General features: G+C 36.1%; 1 protein-coding gene across 3 annotated transcripts in view; it reads left to right on the plus strand.

Annotated features, from left to right (window-relative positions):
- Positions 1 to 4,146: 4,146 nt before the first annotated feature.
- Positions 4,147 to 27,961, plus strand: part of LOC149844994 (AT-rich interactive domain-containing protein 2-like) — a 38,125-nt gene continuing 14,310 nt past the window's right edge. For 2 of the 3 annotated variants that reach the window (XM_089997416.1, XM_089997418.1), the window contains exon 1: positions 4,319 to 5,252. In XM_089997416.1, coding sequence (XP_089853542.1) covers positions 4,428 to 5,252 — 825 coding nt within the window. In that variant the 5' untranslated portion in view covers positions 4,319 to 4,427. Of the gene's footprint in view, positions 4,293 to 4,318; positions 5,253 to 27,961 lie in introns of those variants that run through there. The other variant, XM_089997417.1, reaches the window with a different exon arrangement.

Below are 27,961 nucleotides of genomic sequence, written 5' to 3' on the forward strand. Positions count from 1 at the left end.
ATTCAGATATTTATCAGATTCGGAAGCAAAAAATCAAAGCCAATGTATGCATGCTATTGCAATCGGATAGGGTTTTGGCTTACCAAATGTAACTAAACATCATCAAATCATCAGGTCAGATATCAGATAAAATCCAATTGATTGATACCCCTAAACAGTATTTAGATAAAAATTATTTTTTGTTTTCACCCTGAAATCTTGCCACATATCTAAACTATAACCCTCTCTAGTGATTTAAGGAAATAAAAAACCATTTTTTTTTTCCAAAATCATCCTTGTCTTATAAGGCATTCCGGAATCCATCCCTGCCTTTATAGCTATTGCCAAGAACACCCATATGTTTCAAAAACGTTGGGACACTTTCATCCTTCCGGCTAGATACTGTGGTTTAGAATTGACCACAGTTGTTTAAAATAATAAATTTACCAAAACACCCTACTTTACTTTCTTGAGTATTTTCCTTTCACCCCACTTATGGTGCCCACTATTGCAATGATGGAAACCTTAAAATCCCAACTTTCTTGGTTGATCTTAGTACAAAGAAGCCAACTTAAATCTTTTTTTCTCTCTTTCTTTTTTTTTTTAGACAGAGAAAGTTGGGGGTTAGGCAGACCCTACCGGTTATACAACCATATACCATTGGGATTCGAACTTGCAACATGCCGAAGATGTTGCCCCCAACGAGTACACAATCCTTGAGCCGGTGAGGCCCGGATTCGTATGCAGGGGGCACCATAACGTTTTATTGGATCTTTTCTAATGGGCAAAAGCTCCAATTTATTGAAGGCAGAAATGATTTGGTCCTTCTAGTGAACAAATCAATTTTCAATTTAGACCTATAATTTTTTTTTTCCAAAAACATCTTTTGTGATGGCAAAAAGTGTCATTTTTCAAGGTCTAAACAGTTTCCCCTCTTCCTCTCCGACGGTAGTTAACTTAGAGGATGGATGTGGAAGGGTTAACCGAAAGGCGGGGACGATTTTGAGAATTGTTATAAGGCAGGGATGAATTTGGAAAAAACTCAATAAAATAAATTATATGTTTTTTTTTTATTGATTTGGTGAAATAGAACTACTTTTCCCCTCGCGCAAAAACACCCTTTTTTATTTTAACCTATTCATATAACACTTTCCTGTTTGGAAACTAGTAGCTGGGATGAGAAGTGGCCGCTGCCAAATCCTGGATTTGACAGCTACCACCTCCTAAGATGGTAGTTGTCAATTCCATGCTTTAGTGTAAATACAATGACTCTTCTCATCTCAAATGCATTAACTCTCATCCCAGCTACCAGGTTCCAAACAAAAAAAAAATGGTATGAATTTTAGATCCATATTCAGCCAAACCAATTCCATCAATTGAAGCGAGTAGTTCTCTTTCACGTCCAACTTTATAAATAATATGTCTGATCTTCCATGGGATTTTTCATCGAAGCTCAGTAAAAAATCCAAAAAATATTTAGCCTGAAAGAAGATCCAACCCAAGAGGTCTGTGTTTGGATACGTGGAATTGTGTAGAATTAAAGGATTCATGGAATTGGGTGGTATTGAAATCCTGTTGGATTTTGATTCCACCAGATTCCACGAATCCAAACACACAATTATCATAGCTGTCGTCTTGGATTTGATATGACTGAGGCTATCTAAACTCCTTACGAAATGGGTTTGGATGCAGATGTGTCATGTGGTATTTGGATCCATAGGTACATGGTTGCACATGGATTTTGCAAATGGTGGCCAATTTAAAACCGGTATTTTTCAATGAACTTCAAAAATCTTAAAAGCAAACTAAAGTCCATTTTTGATTGATTTCTTTTATAACTCAAAATTCTACATAATTTTCTCATGTATTTTTAACATGTAAAACAATATTGGTAATGCATTGATTTACCCAATTTAGTACAGGAAGTATATGTAATTCAATGTTGAAAGATTCAATTTAGACTTTAAAGACTTAGCAGGAAATCTCCAATGATATGAGACCATCAAATTTAATCAATGCTTAATTGTCATATATTAAGACCAACTGACAACAAAATTTATATTTTCTAAAAAAGCAGAATTTACATAACATTTTGACAGAAATAGAAAAAACAAATTTTTGAGGGTTTTAAAGTTTTTGTTTTAGAGTGTCTTTTCTAGCCAAAATTTATATTTTCTAAAAAAAGCAGAATTTACATAACATTTTGACAGAAATAGAAAAAACAAATTTTTGAGGGTTTTAAAGTTTTTGTTTTAGAGTGTCTTTTCTAGCCATGCTTCAATTTAAGTCAAAATTATGGGTTTTCTCTTTGTTTTTTTTAAAGGCAAGCTGGGGTTAGGCAGAACACCTACCAGTTATACAACTATACCATTGGGTTTTGAACATGCAACATCCCAACACAAGGTGGCGTGCAGTAGCTCTACCTACCAGACGAGCGGAGCCCCCGATTGGTCAAAATTATCGGTTTTCTCCACAAAAAGAAAATTAAAGAAAGTTGCGAAAAATTAATACACAAATCTGTCACTGCATGCATGATTATCTAATTTATAGTAGCCAAACTCGTCCTCGGCAATTTCTCAGGACATGTCAACATCGGCAAAACAAGATTAATTGAAAAAAAAAAAATCAGTCAACCATGGCAGTTGGACTCCTCGGAGAATCCTGATTAATCGTCATAATAAAATATTGTGATTAATTGAAAAAAGTTACCATTCACATTTTTGCTATAAAAAAAGCTAGAACTAGAATCATCAATTCCAAAACATTTTTTGTAAAAAAATCTTAGAAATTAGAAAAATATATTCAATAAAATTTCGATACAATTGCATGAGAGAGAGGAACTCCATAAATTATCAATCTTATTGAATTGTATACTTCAATAATAAGAAAAAAAATGAGCCAATGATGTCCTAAAAATGTGATATGTGCTGGTAATATTTCTAACTCATGTTGTTTATATGATAGATGAGCATTGGCAGGCAAAATTAAAAAAATTGAAGCAATTACTGTTGAGAGGTTTAAGCAGGATATCAAAAAAATGTCAGTAAATCTAACATAAAATATTGCTCCATCTGATGTGCTTGGTTTTATTTTCTAAAAGCAGATTCATAGAGATGAATCAAATCATTTAAACGGATTCAAATTTGATAGTTGTGGCAGCTTCATGAACTGTTTTTCTCACAAAGCAAGAACCTTGGGATGGAACTATATCTTTATGTTAGATAAGCTATAAATTTCCTTTATATCATTGGAGATAAATGGAGTGCAAAAAAAAAAAAAAACGATTTGGGTGATGAGTCGCCAGGACAGTTATGGAATTGATGGTATTTTTGGGAATAATCAACACTTATGAAAAGGACAAATTAATTTTTTAATAACAATTGGAATTATATCGACTCTTATTTATTTGTTATATAATGCTAATAAACGAGTGACAGGATAAACCCTAGTCCAAGGGGGACCAGCTGTAGCCATCCTTTGGTTGGCTGTTGGTTCTCTGCTAGGGGTGACAGTGGATCAGGGAAAGCGGATATCAGTCACGGGACAAAGGATATGAAACAAGGAATGAACAGGTGAAAATAAAACCCTATTTAGGGACTTTCTCCCACCCTGCTTGTTCCTGATCCCTATTAGTAAAATAACTAAAATATTCTTAGTTATTTAGTAAAATTATACATAATTTTTATATATATTTCTAATATCAAGTTTCTAACCCTAAAATCTAAACAACCTTTTCAGCTTCTTCTGTTTTGGCAGTCAACTCAAGACTGTGGGTAACAACTCGACCCTCTGGGTGGCTCATCCTCTCTTCTTCCTAATGAACACAATGACAAAAGACATGAATGGTAAATTTGGTGAGATACAGGTACGAGAGCGAGAATAAGAGCGGAGAGATAAATTTGAGACAGAGCTGAGGTTCAAAGTTCTCAATCACCAGGATGAACCAAAAATAAAGGTCAATATTTTGAAAGGGAACTAGGATGGAAACCTTGTCCCCCCCGTCCCTGGGTGTACTGCCATCCCTGCCCTCCACTGGTCAATCCCCCATTTTAAATATCATTAATAATTGCCCCCCCTTAGATTGCCAAATCCTATTTCCCAATGGTTCTTCTCATTCATAAAAAGGTACAAAAATAGCCCCAATTTTGAAAGACGTCTTTCTCTCTCTCTCTCTCTCTCTCTCTCTCCTGCCTGGTGGAGCTAAAGCGCGGGACGAGCATGCGGAAGAAATTGAGGGGCTTCTGAAATCCAAGGGCGATTTTCCCTCCTTCGCCGCTCTCTCCACCTTTGTCACCGTATCTTACAGGAGAGAGGTAACGGCTACTTCTCTCTCTCTCTATATATGTATCTTTCTCTTTCTCCTCCTGCCATCTTCTCCCTCCTCCAGTTTGAATTCTCAAACCCTACGAGCCCATTTCTTGGTTTCAGAACTCCCCATCAGGTTTCCCATGGCTGGATGGTCGTCCTGCGCCTACCAATCCCTCCACAACTTCCGAGTCAGCGGCTTCCGATCGAAGGAGAGCTCGGAATTCATGGACCAACTCCGGTCCGTCTTCGACGAGATGCTCGTTTCTTCCCTGAAGGAGGTCGCCGAGCACGAGTCGAGGCCTCTGCCGGCCATTCTTGGCGAAGGAAAATCGGTGGACTTGTTCAAGATGTATTTCATGGTGAAGGAGCGAGGGGGGTACGATTTGGTCGCAAACAATGGTTCTTGGGCATTGATCGCGCAGGAACTGGGCTTCGAGTCGCGATTTGGGGCGCCGCTGAAATTGGTGTACGTGAAGTACCTGAGTGGTTTGGATCGGTGGTTCAGGAAATTGGGCAGCGAGAACCATGGTGGCGGGGCTGATCGTGCGAGGGACGGGCCGGGGTTGGTGTCTGTTGATTTGGAGAAGGGTGCAGGGGAGTTCTTCATTGATCTCACCGATGAAAACTGTGGACTGGAGTGTGAGATGGAAAGTCGGGTGAAGGCGATCTCCTCTGTTGTCTGTAATGCTAGTGATGACGGGGAGGACAATGAAGATTGTGGAACGAGCGTATCGAGCGACGGGGTTTCGTTGCACAAGAGGAAGCAGGACTCCTTGGTGGGCATGTTGAATTGGTTGAAGGTGGTTGCTGTGAACCCTTGCGATCCGGATAAAGGGAGGGTGGTGGAAGGGCCCGTCACTAAATATGACCGAGTGGATGAATGCTGTTCTCGCGTACTTGTAGCTAGAGAAGCTATGTTTCACAGAAGGAAGGATTCTTTTGCGCATTGTGGTCCCTATACGCAGGTGATTCTATAGAAGCCCCTGTTTACTGTTTCTCCTTCTGTTTAGTTATTTGGATGTTATTGACAGGATTCTAAATTTTTTAACTCTTAACTGCTATGATCTCATTTCAATCAGTATACGTTCTATCAGATGGAAATGTTATTAGAAACTGAATATGCAGTCATTTTAGTGTCATTTCTTGGAAATCATTTGACGAAACCATTCATTTCTCATGCTTCCCTTGTACTTTAACTCGGGTAGTATTATTGTTTTCCCCTTCTCTTTGTTTCTTAGTGTTTTTTGGAAGCAATTTGGTCCACCACTCTTGGTATTCTGCTATGGATTTTCTTTAGATGAAGGAGATTTTTTTTTAGATGAAGTAGGAGAAACTTAATAGTTATCCGATAAACAGTGTGTTCTTTGTCATCAGCATTCTTCAAGGCACAAGCTTTGCTCATATCGTCTGAAGTGCCTGTTGTTACAAATTGATCATCTTCTGTACCTGGGAGAATGCAGGATCAAGTTGCACATTTTGTCCCCCAAAATTCTCCTTGGTAGCTTTTCTTGTAATTGTTTAAGTTGAGTGCATCCAACCATGTCATTTTTGGTACTTGTTTGTTTGTTCTTATTTCCTGACATTCCAAAGATGTTTAATAGCTGATCTTGGACATATGCTTCTACAATTTCTGTAATGTACTTTTCAAGCTTTCAATTGTGTGACTTGATCTCTTGAAGCAGTGGTCTGATTTCATTGACTATATGGTAGTATGGTAACTATGGTTAGTGAGCAACTAGTAGAAGTGATGAGGCTCATGCAGCTTGCATCAGCACACAATGGCTTATGCATACAGCTTGTTGATTTGATGAATTTGTTTGTAGTTTCATTATTAGTTTTCCTTGAAAGCATTGTTGTATTGATGGATATGGATCTAATATCCAAACACAAAAGACCCAAATAAACAAAGTAACCCATAACACAAAATAGATCAATGTGGGCCCTATGGACCCAGATTGCATCCCGCTTTTTCTTTGCACCATTCTCCTTGTTAAATTGTATATACCATATATATACATATACTATATATATGTGTGTATCTATACATATACATATTGGTATGTATATGTATTGTATACATATATGTATATATGCATTATATATGTATATATATTTTTATTGTTGTAAATAATTTTCTTTTTTTCCTTTCTTTTTAGTTCTATTTGAACTAGTCAACACAAAGTTGACTAGTCAAATATAGCTGTTGGAACTAGTCCAACAGCTACAAATAAAGCTGTTGGACTAGTTCCAACATCTCTCTTGCTCTCCCTTGTTGTATATAAAAAAGGGTTCACCCCCTTGTCATTTGTAATGCTTCTTGCATATTTTGAACATCAATAAAATATACCTATATATATAATATATGTATATTTATATATTTTTCCTTTTATTTTATTTTATTTTTCTCTTTTAGTTTGTCTAGTTCATTTTGAACTAGACTCAAACTAATCAACACTTTGTTGTTGACTAGTTTAAGAGCCGTTGGAGCTAGTCCAATGGCTACAAATAGAGCCATTGGACTAGCTCCAACGACTCTATTTGAGCCTCTTCAAGGCCCATTTCTTCCTCTCTCTCATGAGTATAAATAGGCGTGATTCCCCTCTCATTGTATCAATGCTTTTTAGGCATTTTATGTGAATTAAATAAAGATTATTATTTTTACTCTTGAGCCTTCTCATTTGTGCCTTTTTGTGGGTTGTAGTTAATGTGTCTTTAATAGACATTTGTGAGCATATGTGCTTTTGTTGAAGTTCTCCATTTCATTTCAGAAGCGTGTTTCCTCAAAACGCGGTTCAGAAGCGCGAAACACCATACTTCCGAAACATCACGTGAAGCACACTTTTAATTTGGGAATCACACTTCCCATTTAGGGGAATCCCACTTTCTCCTAAAATGGAAACATGTTTCCCCAAAATGGGAAGCATGATTCCCTCTAATTGGTAAACACACTTCCCTAAAAAGGGAAGCACGCTTCCCCTAAATGGGAAGCTTGCTTCCCAATTTGGGGAAGCGATCTTCTCATTTTAACCTCATGTTTCGATTTTTTACAAAAAAAAAGAATGAAATTATAAAATACCCTTTCTTAAAAGGGTATTATGGTAAATGGTCCCTATAAAAGGGAAAGTCGAAACCCTATTCGACTTTCCCAATCTCTCTCTCACTCTCCTACTCCCTTGATTTTCTGGTGACCTACATCATTCTTTCGACGACCTTCGACGACGGTGAGGCAACATGGCTTTATGGGTCTCACCGAACGAGGTTTGACCAATGTTGGGACAACTAGGTTATCAAGACCGTTTGTGGTCTCGCTGAGCGAGGTCAGACCAGTGTCAAGGGAGGAACTGGGCTATCAGGACCTTTTATAGTTTTGTTGAACGAGTTCAGGTCAATTATGTGACAACTGGGTTTTGAGACTCTTTTGTGGCCTTGTCGAATAAGGTCGGGCTAGTGTCAAGGGAGGTGCTAGGTTATTCAGACCGTGTGGGTCTTGTCGAATGATGTCAGACCAATTTTTAGGGACAATTGCATTGTGGAGACCGTTTGGGTCTCGTCAAATGAGGTCGGGCCAGTGTCAGAAAGGAGAATTGGGTTGTGGAGATCGTTTGGGTATCGTCAAACGAGATCAGGCCAGTGTCGGAAATGAGAATTGGGTTGTGGAGATCATTTGAGTGTTCTTCTTTATGTAGGCGACATGATCATCACTAGAGGGGACAAACATGGAGTTGAAAACATTAAAAAACTCCTCAAGAAACATTTTGAAATGATTTATTTGGGTTTTTTAAATATTTTTTAGGAATTGAAGTTGCTTATTCTTTGAGAGGTTATCTATTGTCTCAGTCTAAATTTGCTCTTAATATTGTTTTCAGGTTTGGAATCACAAATCATAAGAAGGTTGACACCATAGTTATAAAAAGTGCACCTCAAGGCGCAAATAGCGCACCTCGCCTTGAGGCGAGACCTTATGCTCCTTGAGGCGCAGGTAAATAGCGCAACAAAAAAAAAAGAAAGAAAAGAAAGAAAAGAAAAGAAAGGAAGGAAAGAAAAAAAGAAAGGAAGGAAGAAAGAAATGGAAGGAAAGAGAAAAAAAGAAAAGGACAGAAGGAAGGAAGAAAGGAAAAAAGAAGGAAAAAGAAAGAAAGAAAAAGAAAGAAAGAAAGAAAGAAAGAAAGAAAGAAAGAAAAGAAAGAGAGACAAAAAGAAAGAAAAAAAGAAAGAAAAAAGAAAGAAAACTATTTATATTTGCAATTTTTTGGAGTAGAAGAAGGAAAAATGTTAATTTCGCTCTTTATTTGCAATTTTATATTTCTTATTGATTGTTACTTTATCAATAAAGCATTTCTATTATTTATTTATATTTGTAGATATTTCTAAAGGTTTTTTAAAGTTTTGAGGCTTACGCCTTACGCCTTACGCCTTACGCCTTGAGGCTTACACCTCACTTCAGTTTTTGGTGAAGCGCTACGCTTCGCCACAACGCTTTTCACAACATTGGTTGACGCTCTCGAGGTTCTCAATGCTAAGATGAGAAATGATAATGAAGAACCACTTGAAAATCCCACTCCTTACAAACAACTTATCAGAACATCTTCTTGTCTTTCAATTACGAGACTTGATATAACACATGTTCACACAACTAGTCAATTTCAGCATGCTCCCACTTTTGTTAACATGAGAGACGTTTTGCGCATTATTAGATATATTAAGTCTTTTATTTATCGAGACCATTTCTTGTCTGCTTCTTCTATATTGGATTTAATTGCTTATACTAATGCTGATTGGCGAGGCGATCCTAATAACAGACATTCAACCACGGGTTTTTGTGTCTTTTTAGGTGAATCTTTGATTTTATGGTAGTGCAAGAAGCAACCAAATTTCTCTCTCAGTTCGACTGAAATTGAATAATGTGCGATGATTACGACAACTATGAAAGTGGTCTGACTCAGAAGATTACTAGTAGATATGGGAATTCTTGTGATAGGAGCCTCACAAATGTGATGTGACAACAAAAGTTCCATCTACATTGCCAACAACCGGACGTTTTATGAGCGTATAAAACATATTGAAATGGATTGTCACCATGTACGAGAGAAGTATCTACATGACACTATCAATTTGCCTTATATTACATCAGAGTATCCGTTGACAGATTTCTTCACCAAACCTCTTGCAACTCTTAGATTTTACTTCTTCTTAGGCAAACTTTCGGTTATCAAACCATAAGTTTGAGGGGAGTGTTAAATTATATATACTGTATGTATATATTTATTGTTGTAAATAATATTTCTTTTTTTTATTTCTTTTTAGTTCTATTTGAACTAGTCAACACAAAGTTGACTAGGCAAATATAGCTGTTGGAACTAGTCCAACGGCTACAAATAGAGCCGTTGGACTAGTTCCAACGTCTCTCTTGCTCTCCCTTGTATATAAAAAGGGGTTCACCCCATTGTCATTTGTAATGCTTCTTGCATATTTTGAACATCAATAAAATATTAATTTTATATTTTGTGAGTGTCTTTTGTGTGTCCTTTTGTGGGTTTTGTGAGTAATCCTATGTCATATAGGTGCGGGTGCAGATGTGGCACTTTAAAAAAACTTGGGTGCAGGGGTGTGGGGAGGGTATATATATAATTTTTAACAATTTTAAGTTAACACTAATAAAATAAAAACAATTATCATATCATCAATTAATCATGCATAAATTCGTGCAATAAATCAAATTAACAATCTACAATTGCTATTCCTCATCAATAAAAAAATAACACCATACTGGTGCAGAGGTGCGTGTATATATATATATATATGTGTGTGTGTGTGTGTGTGTGTGTGTGTGTGCATTTATGTATTTATATATATATATATATATATATATAATATGGATAAAACTGGACTTGGTTAGGGTTAACATCTACTTTTGGATAGAAATAGACCTCAGTGTGATTGACTTCAGCTGACATAAAGGAAGCCACGTCCAAGTGTCGCGCAGCCGCATGGGTGTGGGTCTGACGTGTGTGCGGGGCCCTGTTAGAAGAGTCTGTGTTACATAGGAGTAAGCCCTTTTGTGTCGACTTTGGTGATTTGGTAGACTTTGTTGGAGGCTCTCATTTCCTTTCACTCCCAAGTTGGAGAAAAACTCTTCCTCAGGTTCTTTTATTAAGCTTCACTTTGTGCATGGGCTCAAAATATGGAACTCAAACTCTACAATGCTCCATAAGCAGAACGTGTCATGTAGGATCTACTCTAAAATGCATAGGAAAGTCGTCAATGCACTTTTCAAACCAGCCATTCTTGCACGTGTTGATAACGAAACAGATCAAATAGATCTGGAGCAAGTAGTTTTGACAAAAATAAGGTCCACTCTAAAGAAACATGTACAGCAGCTATTTGGAGTTCAAGCATCAAAGCATCCATTACTCTGTCCTCTACATACTAGATCCACTACAAGCAAGTCCACGGTATGTGGAAGTTTGGTTTAGGCAAGATAGGCATAGAGTGGCTTCATATCTGGATATTGGGTATGACTTGAGAGGGTTCACTTTCAATTGGATCTAAGTGGGTATGGGCTTTAGTCAAAATTGAGTTTATTTTGGACTGGATGTTGAAGTCTAAGATGGGTTTTGGTGGATCCGATAAAATATACTTGGATTTATTAACAGGTACTGGATCTAAATCTACATTAACTGGATCTATGTTTTCAGGAGGTCTACGATAGGTTCCAAGGGAGACTCATTTGGATTGGGTTTAGTTTGTTTATATCAGATTGTGTTTCGGGAAGAACAAAAGTGTAAGACTGTAAGTTGGTTCATCAACAAACCTAACTTGCAGTTATTGCTTCATCTCAACCCATATTGGAATCTTTTTCAGTCTTATGGCTCTCATGACTGATTTGTAAGCTGATCCACCATACATGGTATGAAAAAATCAATGAATATATAACTATCTTCCAAGTTTTTCAGTCATATAATTCATCATTGACATTTCTCATATAGACAACTTTTCATCTTTCCAATCATGTGATTTTATATCATACTTTAACAGATTTATCATAATATCTTGAGAATATCTATCATCTTGATTTATGAATTATCATGTAAACATGCACATTAAACATTAAGACTATCATGAGACTTATTCACATATATTATGAATTTCTCATGAGATCATGAAGTCTTTTGCGAGCATCTCCCATCATGATATAAGTCATGTATCTACCACATAGATATATGAAAATTTCATTATAATAAATTTTAATATAACCATTAATATGCGAAAACATATCATCTTTTTCTCATATCAATGAGAAAATATTGTGTCGCACTTATGCAAAAAAGAAAATTACCTTTTATTCTTAGCAAGAGTACAGCCATGGCGATCTTAACAAGCTTTTATTCATACATCATAAATCAAAATAGTTGCCTCATCTCATGAAAATGTTTCATTTCTTAGGGTTCTCACTTTCATAATCAGTCATATGGGGTCTTATAACTCTTCCATAACTATAGGAGATCATGTGCCAATGATTTTGCATATAGTCTATACTTATGATAGATATTAGAATTTTCTTTATATCCTTTCTAAATACTAAGCCATTATGTTAATTCATGACTTACACATGCACATCAGTGATAAATCATAGACTTTCATCAAGCCACAGATCCATGATGATTTTTTTTTTCAATCATGATCCTGCTATTACCATCAAATTGCTAAAGATGGCAGTGTAAATATTTAATGGAAAAGTAAGCTCTGATGATCCATGTTCACAATGAGAAAAATGAAGAGAAATCAGCATATCATGTGCATTACCAAACATATCTAGGCATTTTTCCAATCATACTCAATTATCATAAAGTGCTCACAAAATAAGAGGTATATGCCCTAATTTCCGTCAAGACAGCCACTACCTAATCATTTTAGATCGATATGCATCCAGGACTCAAATTATCATAAATTATTTTATTTAAAAATCACAAGTGCAATCCTTGTTGCTAACCATGCATTTCATGCAAAACAATTCGATCGTGTTCTCAAACAATAAAAAGCTCATTCAGGATCATAGTTTTATGATGATTATTTATCATGATTAGCAAACAAACATCCACACAGATAAACAAACTATAATTGTGTTGTCACTTTTCTTATGCATATCAATTTGTCCACATGCAAAAATAAAGCATAAACAATCAAAACCTTAAACAGGCATTGTGAGTGTAAGACTAAAATCCAAGTTTTTCAATCAAGGTTCAACTAGATTAGATCCAAGTTCAATGCGAATGATCTTTTATCTATCCAATCACCATTTAGACATGCAAAAAATTATGAACTCATTTATTTTTAAGTTTTTTATCATGTCAAATATGAAATAAAGACATGAGCCTTTAAACCACAAGCTCAGATCCGTACATATATCCAAATTCATTGGATTCATATCGATCCATATCCGAATCTGACTTCAGATGTCATCAAGTCAAATGAGACCTTAAAAAAAGGATCTAAATCTAAAGCATAAACCAACAGAAAACTATGAATCTTTTCCACTAGTGCTGATTTGGATCAGACACAAAGGGATGGTATATTCCTGGACTCAGGAAACAGAATGAAAGGGACCTTAAAAGATCTTGTTGATTCATTCCTAGTTATTCTTGTTCTTGTATAATTTTCATGTATATGAATGCGAATCCGTATTAGTTTTCCTTCATAAAAATCCTCTCATTTATGGTCAATATCTTATCTATCCTTTCTTGAGAGAACGCATTTTTATGAAAAAATAAAGCATCTCGTAGTGGCACCTCGTAATGATTCTCAAAAACCTTCCCTTAAAGATTAGAAAACCCTTCGCCCTACTAATAAAAATAAAAGGCCTATCTCGGATTCCTTGAACTTTCACTCGAGTTTGAGTCTTCATCTATCCAATATTAGGACTTTATGGGTCTATATTTAACACATTAAAATTGCAACATGTCATATGAGATTTGGCTATGATCCAAATCCATGTTTAGTATCCAAAATCAAATAGATCCAACAACATATTTAATCAGGTTGAAAACACATCCAATATTATACTATCTGAATCCATCATAAGGTCTGGAGTCTGGACCAATACTGGATCCATACACTGAGAGGACCTAAAGAGGGACTATCCGAAGCACATATGCATCAAAACATGCATATTCGTACTTAGCCATGTCAAATTATCCTGGATTTCATTATACTAATCTGGATTCAAACTTGTCCATATCAAGGTTAAAATCCAACAGAAACCATAATTGGATCTGAAGGTTATATCATGAGTTTTGAGTTACATTTAATTTCAAAGTTGGATCTTAATATTCTGATTTAATATTGAGTTACTTGGCCCAACACTTTAATAACCTCATAACTCATAAACACGACCCATTCAAGTATGATATCAAACATAAATCTAAATTAACTAATAAATAAAGTTTAAGTACTGACCTTGATTTTGTGAAAGAAAACATCCTCAAACTTTTTTGTGGATCCTACATTGAGGATCACTCTAGTTCTGGTCCAATGGTGCATTATATCAAACCTGATCTAACAGGTCCAATCTCTTTTTATCGGATCTATTATGGTTCAATGGGTCCATTCATATCAACTGAGTTTAATTGACCCAACTAGATCCAATATGGTTTTATTGGTTCCAAACTGATTCAATTGGGTCTATTAGGATCCATTCAGGTTGAACCAGATTCACATTATCATGAATTTGAATGGAACAAAATCAGGGGTATTCCATTTTATACCTTGCTTATGAATTGTTTTGGGACTACAACTTATATCATGTTTAAATAAGCCATGTTTATGAGTTGTGAGTAATGTGTCGGGTCAAGTAAATCAACATTGGATCAGAATATTGAGATGTAATTTTGAAATTAAACTTAACATAAAACTCATGATATATTGTATAGATCTAGTTATGATTCGGGTTGAATCTCTACCTTCATGGCATATGTGAAAAATCTCATGATTAAATGTAGTAAATGGAAAACTCTTTGGTTGTGCATATGATTTAGTGCATAAATAGATAATATTTGGCAATATGCACCATAAGGCACCAATATGAAATAGCATTGTTTGATCTATATGGCCAAGTGAAAGATGTTGGATCCGGGTATAGGACCCAATATGTGGCCATAAGGGTCTCACGATGAGACACTATGAGATAAGTATCGTGGGCCCACCTATGAAGTTTCATTTTTGAGTATTAAAGGTGGCTATAACCCCCCTCAATTATATTTTACTCAGGTTTATGGTTTGCATGTATAACCCACAAATAATTAGGAAGAGTTTTTCAAGATTTAATGGGGCATGGTCTAGGCATAATAGTGCAAAGCCATGGTCATATCAGATGAAATATGAACCAACATTGTTGATAAACCATGTAGTAGGATGGTGAATAAGACCGTAACTGTCATGCCCCTGGAGGGTACCAGACATTAAATCCCATACCCTTAGGTCCTAAGACTCCATTTGAAACCCATTAAGGAACTTCTAGGTGTTAAAATATGTATATATATATATATATACATATACTTATATGTATATATATACAGTTTCCTTTTTAGTGAAATACCCGATAGGGGTATTCTTATAAAACCACAATGTATTTTTTCCTTTTTCTCTTTTTCTTTTTTACTTTTTTCTTTTTTATTTTTCCCCTTTTTTGTAAGACCACAAGGGCCCCACACTTGTAGTCGTTGGGGCCCCAACGGTCAGATTTCTGACCGTTGGGGCTCCCAACGACTACAAGGGAGCTCCTTGTGGTCCCTTCTTTGAGCCTCCCTCCTCTATAAATAGAGGAGGTGTTCTCCTCTTGTAAGCATTGGGTTTTCACCCTTCTCTTCATTTCTTCAATAAATCCAACTTATGACTTTAAGCCATTTTCTACTTTTGAGAGTTTTGTGTGTGCACTTATAGTGTTTGTGTTCTTGGCTCTTAAGGTCACTCTTAAAGAGTGCTTTTTACTCCATTGGAGCTTTCGCCTCTTTTCATTACATGGTATCAGAGCTCGGTTGGTGATTGGGCTTCTCTTTATTATCTTGGAACGTGTGCCTCTCAAATTTTAAGAAGAAAGGAAGGATTTGGTGTCGATGGAACATGATTCTAAAGTGGAGCTTTCTTTTAAGCTAAATGGGTCCAACTATCTCATGTGGGCCTCCGCGATGGAAAATCATCTAAGAGGTAAGAAACTTTGGGGTTTTGTTATGGGAACTACTCCCGAACCCTCTCTTGTTCTCACTAAAATCGAAAATGAGATTGAAAAAGCTTTAGATGACGATGAACGCATCAAAGCTATCAATGACCATCAATTCAAAGTTGAGGATTGTGAAAGTAACCATGCCAAAATTTTGGCATGGTTTATGAACAATGTTGACCTTTGGCATGGTTTATGAACAATGTTGACCTTAAAATTTGTGCTAATATTGCCAAATTTAGAAGGGCCAATAAGGCATGGTTTTTCCTTAAGGGTATGTATACCCAAAAGGATCTTGCTCGACAATTTTTTTGTCAAGAAAAAAGCCGTTCCACCAAACAAATGGATATGAGTGTCCGGGACTATTTTAGCTCTCTAACCCCTCTTTGGGATGAACTTGCTCTTCTTGAGCCTAAATGGGTGGCTCCGGAAGATATTGAATTAAGAAGGGAACAAATTGAAAAGGAGCATTTCTTTCAATTTCTTCATGGTCTTCGCCCGGAATTTGAACAAGTTAGGGCATCCCTTCTCCATAGAAGCAAAGCCTTACCTATTGAAGATGCCCTCGCCGAAATATGCCAAGAGGAAACTCGACTTGGCTTAAGCATTAAGAATGATGAAGTTTTGGCCGTTACTAGGCCCGAATCAAATGTTAAAGTCTATAGACCTCCTCACTTCAACAAAAATAGTAATGAGCCTAGAAAGGGAATAATATGCCATTATTGTAATGAACCGGGACACATTAGACCGGTTTGTCCCAAACTTAAAGGAAAAGTAGCCGCGGTTGGAGAAAATTCTCCAAAGAAGAAAGAAGAAAATGCCAAAGAGGGAGATATCAAAGAGACTCTTAATCACATCTCCGAAGTTCTCCAACATCTTCTCAAGACTTCTTCCTCAACATCCGGAGCCGCCATCGCCTATTCTTCATCACCTCCAGGTATGTGGATACTAGACTCCGGTGCTTCTTTTCATATGACATCTCATAAAAACTCTCTTTCAAATGTTTTTTCCGAACCCATATCCTCTTATGTTTCAACGGCCGATGGAACATCATTAAAAATTGAAAGTATTGGAACGCTTGATTTTAAAAATTCTTAAAAAATTTTCGTTCCTAAAGTAAGAATCGTTCCAAAAATTAATTTAAATCTTTTTTCCGTTTCTCAAATCACCGATCATGGATGTCAAGTCTCTTTCTCACCTAAAGATTGCACCGTGCAGGATCTCCAGTCAGGGAAGCTGATTGGGCAAGGCCATAGAAGGGGTGATCTCTATTTTATGGACTTTTTGACTCTTCCATCTAAATTTTCTTGCAATCTTGTAAAAGACAAAAGTATTGGAATTTGGCATGAGAGACTTGGTCATCCAAATTTTGTAAAAATGTATCTTTTTCCGTTTTTGAACAATACTTGTAAAGACAATCACATGACTTGTAAAGATTGCATTTTTGGGAAATCTAAAGCTACTCCATTTCCTCGAAGAAGTTACTTTACCACTCGGCCATTTGAACTTGTTCATTCCGATGTGTGGGGACCTTCCCCTATTTTGTCTAAAGGAGGATTTTCGTATTATGTGGTCTTTATTGATGACTTCACTCGATTCACGTGGATTTACTTCCCAAGTCGCAAATCCGAAGTTTTCTCATTTTTTAAAGAATTCCATGCAATGGTTAAAAATCAATTTTTGGGAAATCTATCTATTCTTAGGTCCGATTCGGGAGGCGAATATATGTCCAATGATTTTCAAAGATATTTAAAAAAAATGGAATTTGTCATCAACGTTCTTGTCCCGCTTTACTATATTTGGGATCCATCATTCAAAAGTATGGAGAAATTGATGGAGATGTAAATCATAGGATAAAGGTTGGGTGGATGAAATGGAAAAGTGCTACTGGAGTGCTGTGCGATCGTAGAATGCCATTGCGGTTGAAGGGAAAGTTTTATAGGACGACTATTAGACCCGCTTTACTATATGGTACAGAATGTTGGGCTGCCAAGAGACATCATATTCAAAAAATGAGTGTAGCTGAGATGCGGATGCTTAGATGGATGTGTGGAAATACAATAAAAGATAAGATTCGGAACGAAGAGATACGTAAGAAGGTAGGTGTTGCACCCATTGAAAATAAGATGCGAGAGAATCGTTTACGGTGGTTTGGACATATTCGGCGAAGGCCTAATGATGCTCCAGTTAGAAGGTTGGAGAAATGGGAAAATATATTAGTTAAAAGAGGTCGGGGTAGGCCTAGGAAGACTTGGATGGAGATGATAGGAAAGGATATGAATGCTTTGAACCTCACCGAGGACATGGCGTTGGATAGAAATGATTGGAGGAAAAGGATTCATGTGGAAGACCCAAAATGAATTTCTTTTTTGGTTCATATCGCTGACCCCAATTGTTTTGGGATGAAGGCGTAGTTGTTGTTGTTGTTGTTGTTGTCATCAACGTTCTTGTCCCAACACTCCGCAACAAAATGGTCTTGCGGAAAGAAAGCATAGACACATAATAGAAACTACAAGAACGTTATTAATTTCAAAAAATATCCCAAAATCCTTTTGGGCCAAAGCGGTTCTAACCTCAATGTATCTTATCAATAGAACCCCTTCATCCTCTTTGAAAAATCTCTCCATTTGAAAAACTTTACAATATGTCTCCCGATTATAAAAGACTAAGGATTTTTGGATGTAAATGCTTTGTTCTAACTCACAAAAATGATAAACTTTCTCCTAGGGCTATTGAATGTATTTTCTTGGGATATGGCGAAAAACAAAAAGGTTATAGATGTTTTGACATATTCAAAAACAAACTTTATATCTCAAAAGATGTCACATTCCTAGAAGAAGAAAATGGTTTTTCGCACCAACCAAATGAAAATATTGATTATTCTTTTTTATTTGACTTATTGCCTCAAGAAAACATCATAGATGATCATGTTGATCCTAGTGAACCCCTTGGTGAAAATCATTTTGAACATCCAAATGATGATCAAAACTTAGAAGAAAATGTTTCAAGACAAATACAAGTCTACTCTAGAAGGAATGAAAGAAATCCTCCTTGTGCCCTTGAAAATTTTTCCCAAAGTGAGTCAATCGAAGAGACCTCTTAAAGAAAATCAAGTCGGATTTCCAAAATACCCAATAGATTTGTTTCTTATGATTCTTTTTCTCCTAACTTTCGAGCATGCCTACTTGCTCTTCACTCCTTTCATAAACCATCTCATTACAATGATGCTAAACAATATGCTCATTGGAATTAAGCTATGGAACTAGAACTTAATGCTCTTAAAAGGGCGCAAACTTGGAAAATCATTGATCCTCCCAATGGCAAGAAACCCATTGGATGTAGATGAGTTTTTAAAGTAAAAACTAAGAGTGATGGTTCATTGGAAAGATATAAGGCTAGGTTGGTAGCCAAGGGATATGCCCAAGAGTATGGGGTAGATTATGATGAAACTTTTGCCCCAGTTGCTCGAATGACTAGTGTTCGAGCTCTTATTGCTATAGCCTCTGTTAAAAAATGACCAATCTTTCAACTTGATGTCAAAAATGTATTTTTGAATGGTAATTTAAATGAAGAAGTTTATATGGAACCGCCTCCAGGTATGAATTTAAATGGAAAAATTTTGAAATTAAAAAAGGCTTTATATGGACTTAAGCAAGCTCCTAAAGCTTGGTATGATAGGTTTAGTAATGTATTAATCAATTTAGGATTTTCTTCTTGCTATACTGACACTGCTCTTTTTGTTAAAAGGACAGGTGACTCTATTATTATGCTTCTACTGTATGTTGATGATATGCTCATCACTGAGAATGACAAAAATGGAGTAAATGATGTAAAGTCTATGTTAAAAGAAACGTTTGATATGTCTGACCTTGGATATTTTAGATATTTTTTAGGGATTGAAGTGACTTATTCCCCGCGAGGATACATCCCATCTCAAATGAAATTAGCTGCAGAAATTTGTACCAAATCAGGAATATCTGATGAAAAGAAAGTTGAGACTCCCGAAGTTATCAATGCAAAACTGAGACTTGGAGATGGTGTTCTTCTTGAGGATCCAACCCCCTACCGTCAATTAATCGGATCTCTCACCTATCTATCCATCACACGTCCAAATATAACTCATGCGGTTCATGCAGCAAGCCAGTTTCAGCATGCACCTACTTCGGTTCATATGGCGGCCGTAATGAGAATTGTGCGATATATCAAAAATACTATATCCAAGGGACTCTTCTTATCCTCTTCCTCATCTCTTGACTTAACTGCTTTTACTGATGCTGACTGGGGAGGAAATCCCAATGATCGTATCTCAATAACGGGTCTTTGTATTTTTTTAGGTGAATCCCTCATTTCGTGGAGATGCAAGAAGCAGCAGAAAGTTTCACTGTCATCCACTGAAGTTGAATATCGGGCCATGACAATGACAACTATGGAAATCGTATGGCTCAGGAGTCTCCTTGGTGACATGGGCGTCCCCATTTCCACTCCCACCAAGCTCTGTTGTGATAACAAAAGTGCGATATACATTGCCAGCAATCACACCTTTCATGAGCGGACCAAGCATATCAAAATGGATTGCCATTATGTTCGAGACGAATATCTCAGAGGGACTATCTCATTACCATATGTTACTTCAGAGTATCAACTAGCTGACTTCTTCACCAAGGCGCTCCCAACTCCACGATTTATGTTTCTTCTTAGCAAACTTTCGGTCTTCTCCCCGTAAAGTTTGAGGGGGCGTGTTAAAATATGTATATATATATACATATACTTATATATATACATTCGTATATATATAAGTATATATATACATATATGTATATATATACAGTTTCCTTTTTAGTGAAATACCCGATAGGGGTATTCTTGTAAAACCACAATGTATTTTTTCCTTTTTACTTTTTCCCTTTTTCTCTTTTTCTTTTTTTCTTTTTTCTTTTTTATTTTCCCCCTTTTTTTTTAGACCACAAAGGCCCCACACTTGTAGTCGTTGGGGCCCCAACGACTACAAGGGAGCCCCTTGTGGTCCCTTCTTTGAGCCTCCCTCCTCTATAAATAGAGGAGGTGTTCCCCTCTTGTAAGCATTGGGTTTTCACCCTTCTCTTCCTTTCTTCAATAAATCCAACTTATGACTTTAAGTCATTTTCTACTTTTGAGAGTTTTGTGTGTGCACTTATAGTGTTTGTGTTCTTGGCTCTTAAGGTCACTCTTAAAGAGTGTTTTTTACTCCATTGGAGCTTCCGCCTCTTTTCATTACACTAGGTAGAGGTCGGGGTGGGCACATATACAGGGTTTCGGGTCATGGTGGGCAGTGCCCACTTTGACATTTTTACTGCATATTTGAAAATAATATCTATATACATATCACAAGTGTATGAACAAGTATGTGGTTATATAAATTACTTTAAAAAATACTTTTTTACCTCAGGTCTCAAGTTCAAATCCCTTTAGTGTTAACTTTTTGAAATATGTCAAGGATTTGATTAGATCATGTTTAAAACCGAATTTGATTCCGCATCAGACATTTTTCAATCGGATTTAATTTTTTTTACCAAACCTGACTAAACGGGTTCGGTCAGTCACATATCTGACCCGAACTTGTGCCATATACATTCGTAGTGCCTGTGCCTAGGGGTGTCCACAGGTTGGGTATGACCTGATCCTGACCTGTACCGGGTCTGGTAGGGTCATGGTTTGATAACTAATGAAGGGGTCCAATTAACTATTTTGATCGGCCCCATAAGGTTCAATTAAATGTGTTGGATATGGTTTATGAAATTTTGTACCAAACCTGGATCTAACTCAAGTTCCGGTTAAGATTCACAAATTTTCAATGTAAAAACTTTAAAAAACTTTATCGGGAGTGGAACGAGTTTCATTTGTGTAATTTTTATCCTATTCAGGCATGATTTTTTTTATAAAAGATCCGATCAAATTCAGATCCAGACCTGACACTGACACCTCATAGTCGGATCGCCAGTTTTGGACTCACCCATTTTGATGGAGGTCCGACTAGTTGACACCTTATCTGTGCCCACCCTAGTTTAGCTTCCTGGCTCCGCCCTTGTGCTCGCCCCTTCCAAGATTGAATTGAAGAGATGGAGGTTGCTTTAATATTAAATGTTAGGTACCTAATCAATACAACAAAAAGTCCTAGGATAATTAAGGTGCATAAAGTCAAGTGCTTAAACCACCAAGACCCTAGCAGGTTCAAACTTTCAAAATTTGAAGGAAAGATGTGTAAGTTAACAAAAGTAATATATAAATTAAAACAATCTTCAAAGGCATGGTTTGAAAGATTTAGCATGACTGTCATGCAATTTTACTACAGTAGGTGTTGTTAAGATTATTATAATATAAGTATATATATTGTTTAATATATATATATATATATTATGCATATATTGTAATATATATATATATATATATATATATATATATATATATATATATATATATATATATATATATATATGCACAATATATATGGTAGTCAAGTCAAAGCTAGTTTGACTTGCTCCTAACGGCTAGAACTCTAGCTGTTGGGCTCTCTCTCTCATTCTTTAATGAGAGAGGACTTCCCCTCTCAATGCCACTTCTCTTCTTCTCTCCTCTATTTTTCTCTATAAATATGGGTGGGTGTGTGCCTTTGTAAGGGTGAGAGAGTGGTGGGTAGTTCTAAATATTTTTTAGTGTTCTTGAGTGCATTTTGTAGTGAGGTTTTTATGTATTTATTTTTATGTATTTTATTGTTCATTATGAATGAAATTATTTATTCACAAAACTTGTATTAGTTTGTATCTTAGTATTCAAATGTATTTTGATTTGGCATTTGTATTACGATTTGGAATGTCTTGGGTTCCGTGCCATTTTTATTACATGGTATCAGAGTGAGGTATCTTGTTCGTGTTTGTGCTTCGAAAAAAAGATTAGAAAGAAAGGTATCTTGTTCGTCTTTTGATATATGTTTTTGTGTAAGCATGTTTACTAATTTTTGTTGTATGTATTTTGTTTTATCGTAATGATCATTGGTACCCTTAAGCATGTGTCAAAGCATGATTATTAGGTATATTATGTGAATTTTATGTTAAAAATGTGTTCCTTGAGAAATTTAGATTCTTGTATAATGTATATCTTGAGTCATTATAATTTTAATTCTTTGGTAATACCATAAATATTTTGTATGCTCTCATATCGACATGCACATGTCCCATATTTTTATGTGGCTTCAATTATTGACTTTAAGATATTGCTTTCATTGTGCTAAATTAATTCTTTGAAAACATCCTCGATTGATTATGCTTGAGAATGATCTTGGATATTTTTATGACTTGTGTTCATTTCTCTTTGTCATTCGTATTACAAATGACTCTTGCATTGGATGCTTTGTTTACGTATACTTGAATGCATTTTGTATGTCATAATATTAACTTGTTTTTCTCCTTATGGATTGTATTTTGCCCCTTAAAAGGTTTATATTTGATGCATTGTGAGTGATATTTAGTATATAGTATTAAAATTTATAGCTTTTGTATAGCCTATGTGGCTATAAGTTATTAAATTATCTTATTGCTTTGAGTATTCATGATTAGTGATAATTATGTATGCTTTTAAGTTTATAAATAGTTTCTCGAGAATCTCTATTAATGTTACATGTCATTATTGTCTCATAGTAGACTTATGGTTTAAATCTAAATGGCTTTTTTCTTGATCATATATATTGTTCTTGTCTTCTCTTTGAGGGTCATTGGATCCTTTGTATGTGATATGCCTTAGTGCACTTATTCCTTAATTGGTGGATTTATGAATTTATTTTTGAAGAATTGCTTATATTAAGCATGATTCTTGTTTGCTTATTAAAGATTGTAAAAAATTGTCATGTGACATATTGTTGGTCATTTGATTGCACTACATTCATTCTAAGATTTCATCTTCTTTATTGGATTTTTGATTTGAAACTTTGTCTTTTCAAATCAGTTCCTTTTATGAACTCATCTTTATGGAAATGATTTCCGTGAGTATTTATTGCCTTATGGAATTTGTTGTGTCCATCACAAAATTATGATGCATCATTTCTCTTGGCTTTATTATTTTTTATTCAAAGATGTTGAGGTGAGTTGTGTGCACCTCATTTTATGTCAGTTTAGATTGTCAACTTATGGTTTGGCTCTAACTAACAATTGTTTGATCTCTGAATATGAGTATGTTGTATCACTTATTTGTTGTATGATCATTGTTATTATGGATGATTGTAAATCTGTTTATCTGTGATGATTATCTATTTATGAAACCATGGAGTTTCAAAAGATTGTTAAAATTTTTATTCTTATTGATAGCATTAGTTTGTTTTCCATTACAAACTTTTTTACCTTTCCTCTCATTGAGCCTCTTATCTAAGTGTCATTATATGTAGACAATAGATGTTTATTCACACCTTCGTGTGTGATTTTAGCCCATTGTTGGCATTATGCTCTTGATCTAATCGCTGATATATTTTATTTTTTAGTGTCATTATATATAGGTAAGAGATGTTTTATTCACACCTTTGTGTGTGATTTTAGCCCATTGTTGACATTATACTCCTGATTTAGTCGCTGATATACTTGAATTTTTATTGTCATTATATATAGACAAGAGATGTTTATTCATACATTCGTGTGTGATTTTAGCACATTGTTGGCATTATACTTTTGATTTAGTCGTTGATACACTTGATCTTTGAGTGTCATTATATGTAGACAAGAGATGTTTATCCACACCCTTCGTGCATGATTTTAGCCCTTTATTGGCATTATGTTCTTGTTCTAGTAGCTGATACACTTGTTTTTAAGTGTAATTATACGTAGACAAGAGATGTTTATACACCTTCGTGTGTGTCTTTAGCCTTTTAGTGACATGATGTTTATGCTCTTGTTCTAGTCGCTGATACACTTGATCTTTGAGGTTTCGAGGCCTAGGAGGTGATTGCTTGTGGTGGTCAAACTGGTGTTTTAATCAAGATTTTAAAACTCGCTGAGTCAACTCGATGACTCGGCTCGGCTCGGCCCTCCAGCGAGTCAACCCGGCAAGGCAAACTCGGTTTGCCAAGACTCGGGCCTGACTCGGCCTGACTCGACCTGACTCGGGCGAGTTCTGGGATGTTTGAAATTTGATTTTTTGGGTATTTTAGAATAAAAAATGATACAGAGCTAATGGTATTATGGGAGTTCTGCTCAATCATCTTCAATTTTGCATAACCAAATCCTCTCAGAAATAGCATCTCCTACATTTAGACTGTAAAATTGTGTAATTCTTGTGGAAGAAAAACTAAGTACATCATTCTGACCAGTTTACTAAGTTTGATGATTCAAATCATATAAAGAATTGGCCCTCATTAGTATAAGCATTAAGAATAAGATAAGATGACTAGTCTGAAAAGATAACTTAGAAATGCAAACTTGAGAATTAAATGCATTCTGACAATAGATATTATGCATAGAGTAACACTGGAAGAATGGCTTTAGGAGGTTTGTTTCTCCATTTCTTCCAATCACGAGCTACAACATCTATCATAATGCAACCTTTGATGTATCTTTTCACAACCTCCCTCCAAATCTTCAATGGTCTTCCTCTTTTCTTAGCTTTTCCACTAACATGGTATCATTAATGTTGTGACAAGTCTCTGTGGAACATGTCCAAACCATCCTAAGCAACAACCTTCTTTTTCTGTTATTGGCAGTACTTTTAAGTGTCTTCTAATGCATTCATTTCTATCCTTTGTTATTTTATACATTCATCCTACCATACACATCTCTATAACAAGAATTCCCTCAACACTGGGCACCATGTAAGAATGTTGATATTACAACAATCTTGGAAACATTCTTGCAATCATAAAAGTGATTGTCCATCACATAACACTCCACTAGCTTGTCAATATTTAATCCAGCGAACTCATCTTACTAGTAATATCTTCACCAAGCCCACCATACTGTTGCATCATAGAGCTTGTATATGAGTTTATCATCTCTTGTTTACTGAAAAACATGGGTTGAGACAAATTATATACTGTTTTTCTTTTAAAATCAAAAGTTAACAAAACTCGGTCCAAGTCACCGAGTTGACCCGGCGAGTCACGAGTCAATAAAGAACGAGTCGAGTCCCGAGTCACTTGGTTTTAAAACCTTGGTTTTAATTTGCAAAATTTATTCATTATGATGTATGAGATTTTTAAAATTTCTCTATAATTTTTCCTAAACTCATTTGCTCTTTTATGAGAATGATTGTTGAAATATTTTCGTGCATTTCACATTATGCTTTAGTTGCATGAGTTATTCCATGATTGATTTTCTTGCATAGTTTGTATAAGTATATGCTTTTTCAAGGATATATTCATTAAAGAATATATTTTTTACTTGTTTGTGTTGCACTTTATTTTTGTATGTGCTTTTGCACTTTATTTTTGTAATTCCTTATATTTCATTATATGATTTTTTTATAAGATTCTGTGTAGGGTTCAGCAACCTGCAAAAAATAGGAAAAGCGATAGAGAGAGGAGGGAGATTCACAATGGTTGGGGGTGGCACTCGTTAACCCAACCTCCCAGCCCTAAACTTTATAAATAGGGAAAAAATACGATAGCTGAGATAACATGAAATTTACAGGAATGCCATTAATGAAATGGCATTGTGCATGTGTTAAAACATAACGATCCAGATCCATACGCATATCATATTTTAACACCCTCCCTCAAGTTGTACGTGGTCTAGGAGCATGTACAACTTGCTCTTCAATAGCCAAAATTGATGTCCTGTTAACCCCTTGGTAAACAAGTCTGTCACTTGATCTTCTGTTCGAACATGACGTAGTTCTATCTCCTTCATGTCGACTTTCTGCCGTATAAAATGTTGATCAATCTCAATGTGCTTCGTTCTGCTATGCTGAATAGGATTACATGCAATGTTTATTGCGCTTTGATTGTCACATAGAAGAAATGATCGAATAATTGTCTCTCCAAGATCACTCAATAAGTGTCTAATCCATGTAGCGTCTGCCGTGCCTGCAGCCATCGACCTGTATTCAGCCTTTGTACTCGACCGTGCCACTGCCTTTTGTTTTCTGTTGCTCCAGGACACTAAATTGTGTCCAATATATACACAATATCCAGAGACAGATCGTCTCTCATCTGGATCCCCTGCCCAATCTGCGTCTGTATAAGTGATGAGTTCATGCCCTCTATGCAGGTTATTGTTCTTGCGATAAACAAGACCATCTCCTATAGTTCCTTTTAAATATCGTAGAATGCGCTTCACAGCTTTCATATGACCTTCCGTTGGAGCATGCATAAACTGGGATACCTGATTGACAGCATGAACTATATCAGGTCTGGTAAAGGTCAAGTACTGCAGCATCCCCACAAGACTTCTATACGTTGTTGGGTTGACACAAAGATGGCCATCTTCAAAGCTCAGCCTTTGATGTAATACACTCGGAGTGCTGGCTGGTTTGCAATTCGTCATCCCGACTCTTTCTAGAAGATCAAAAGTGTATTTTTGTTGCATGAGTGTCAACTTCCACGCCAAGGAAGTACCTCAACTCCCCTAAATCTTTCATCTTGAAAGTTTTCATTAATAACTGCTTCACGTCTTGCACATGATTATCTGAGCTCCCAGTGATCACAATGTCATCAACATATATAAGAAGAAGTATAACGATGCCTGTCTTTTGGTAAATGAAGAGTGAGTGGTCCAGAAAGCATCTTCTAAAACCATAGCTTTGAATTTTCATAGAGAAACTTTCAAACCAAGAACGGGACGCCTGTTTCAACCCATACAGAGATTTCCTTAGTTTGCACACCCAGGCAGTAGGATCTTTTTCAGCATAACCAGGAGGTTGCTCCATATACACTTTTTCCTTTAAAGCTCAATGCAAGAATGCATTTTTAACATCCATCTGGCTAAGCCTCCATCCTCAGTCGACTGTTAGGGATATGATGACACGAATTGTACCCATTTTGACGACTGGACTAAAAGTTTCATTGTAATCTTCACCATATTGTTGTGTGAATCCTCGAGCAACAAGTCGCGCTTTATATCTGTCAATACTTCCGTCAGGCTTATACTTTGTTTTATAAACCCATTTTGAGCCAACTACATTCTTTCCTTCTGGCCGAGGTACTATTTCCCAAGTCTAGCACTCATGAAGTGCTTCCATTTCTTCATTCATAGCTTCAGTCCAATGACGAGATTGAAGAGCTTGATTAAAACAAGTGGGTTCATCCTGTTTTGTGAGCTGAGACATAAACAACTGGAAATCAAGAGAAAAGGTCTCATAACTCACCCATCGTTGAATAGGATGCCTAATGCGTGACGACCTTTGAGCCGGATCATTAGCGATGCTTTCCACATTCCTCTGCTTTATATTTTTATCTCGTCTAGTGTATATATGTCCAGAGAAGCGTTCTACTGGGGTTGGTTTTACTGGAGA

Source organism: Nuphar pumila, chromosome 2, assembly GCF_984573655.1.
Source record: "Nuphar pumila chromosome 2, dmNupPumi1.hap1.1, whole genome shotgun sequence".
Classification (NCBI taxonomy): domain Eukaryota; kingdom Viridiplantae; phylum Streptophyta; class Magnoliopsida; order Nymphaeales; family Nymphaeaceae; genus Nuphar; species Nuphar pumila.